This window comes from Hippocampus comes, unplaced genomic scaffold (assembly GCF_001891065.2).
Source record: "Hippocampus comes isolate QL1 unplaced genomic scaffold, H_comes_QL1_v1.1 C16742116, whole genome shotgun sequence".
Lineage (NCBI taxonomy): Eukaryota > Metazoa > Chordata > Actinopteri > Syngnathiformes > Syngnathidae > Hippocampus > Hippocampus comes.
Window position 1 is genome coordinate 1 of NW_017837975.1, and position 778 is coordinate 778.

The window sequence follows — 778 nt, forward strand, 5'->3', positions numbered from 1 at the left end:
TGGTGCCTAAAGAAAGCTTCGGAGGTGGCGTGCCTTCTGCGTGGCGGTCACATGACTGTGGCGCTGCAAGGTGAGTCACGTGAGCCATTCATTATTCAAAGCTCAATCATGCCTACATGGACCCTCCGCGACGCCTACGTGTGCAGCCTCGATGCAGGAAAGTGCGCCTTCAGTGTCGTGCCGCAAGATGGCAGGCAGCACTGAGCTCTTAACGGAAGACGTGATTAAGAACAACAGGAAGAGGCAGAGAAGCAGCCCAACTAAACTCCAGTTCGGGTTCGCAGAGAGCAAAGGCGAATGTATGCCAATGTGCATCTTTTTGTCTGCTCTGTTTGTACGTGTTTCTGCTCCGTGTGTGTTCAAGTGGCAGTTGCTACCATGACAGTAACATTGGTGCTCGTTACCGTTAGCCCATCGATGGCATTTCGCATCACCGTGGACCCCCAGTTATGCAAGATTCGGCATTTGCAAATCCACCAAACCATCCAATTGTTTGGTTTCCGCATACCCGATCACTGTAATTTCATAATTATTATTATTTTTTCTCTCCAGAGGCGGAGGACCGAGACATGAGCTGTGTGGTGTCCAGTCTGGTCCAGGTAATGTGCGACCCCCACTGTCGCACACGCCTTGGCTTCCAGAGTCTGGTGCAGAAGGAGTGGGTGACGGCGGGCCACCGCTTCTACAGCCGCACCAACTATCACCGGGACAACGACAAAGAGGAGGTGAAAGCATGTTGCCTCATTGTCTCCCCATCTTCCTTGCCCCCCGCCCCCCC

General features: G+C 53.2%; 1 protein-coding gene across 1 annotated transcript; it reads left to right on the forward strand.

The window, feature by feature from the left end:
* Window positions 1-6: 6 nt before the first annotated feature.
* On the forward strand, window positions 7-770 carry LOC109509047 (myotubularin-related protein 10-like; the record flags this gene model as incomplete). The annotated part of the gene is made up of 2 exons (XM_019858972.1): window positions 7-70; window positions 553-770. Coding segments are annotated over exons 1-2 (237 nt in total), but the record flags the coding sequence as incomplete, so codon positions are not given.
* Window positions 771-778: the final 8 nt, after the last annotated feature.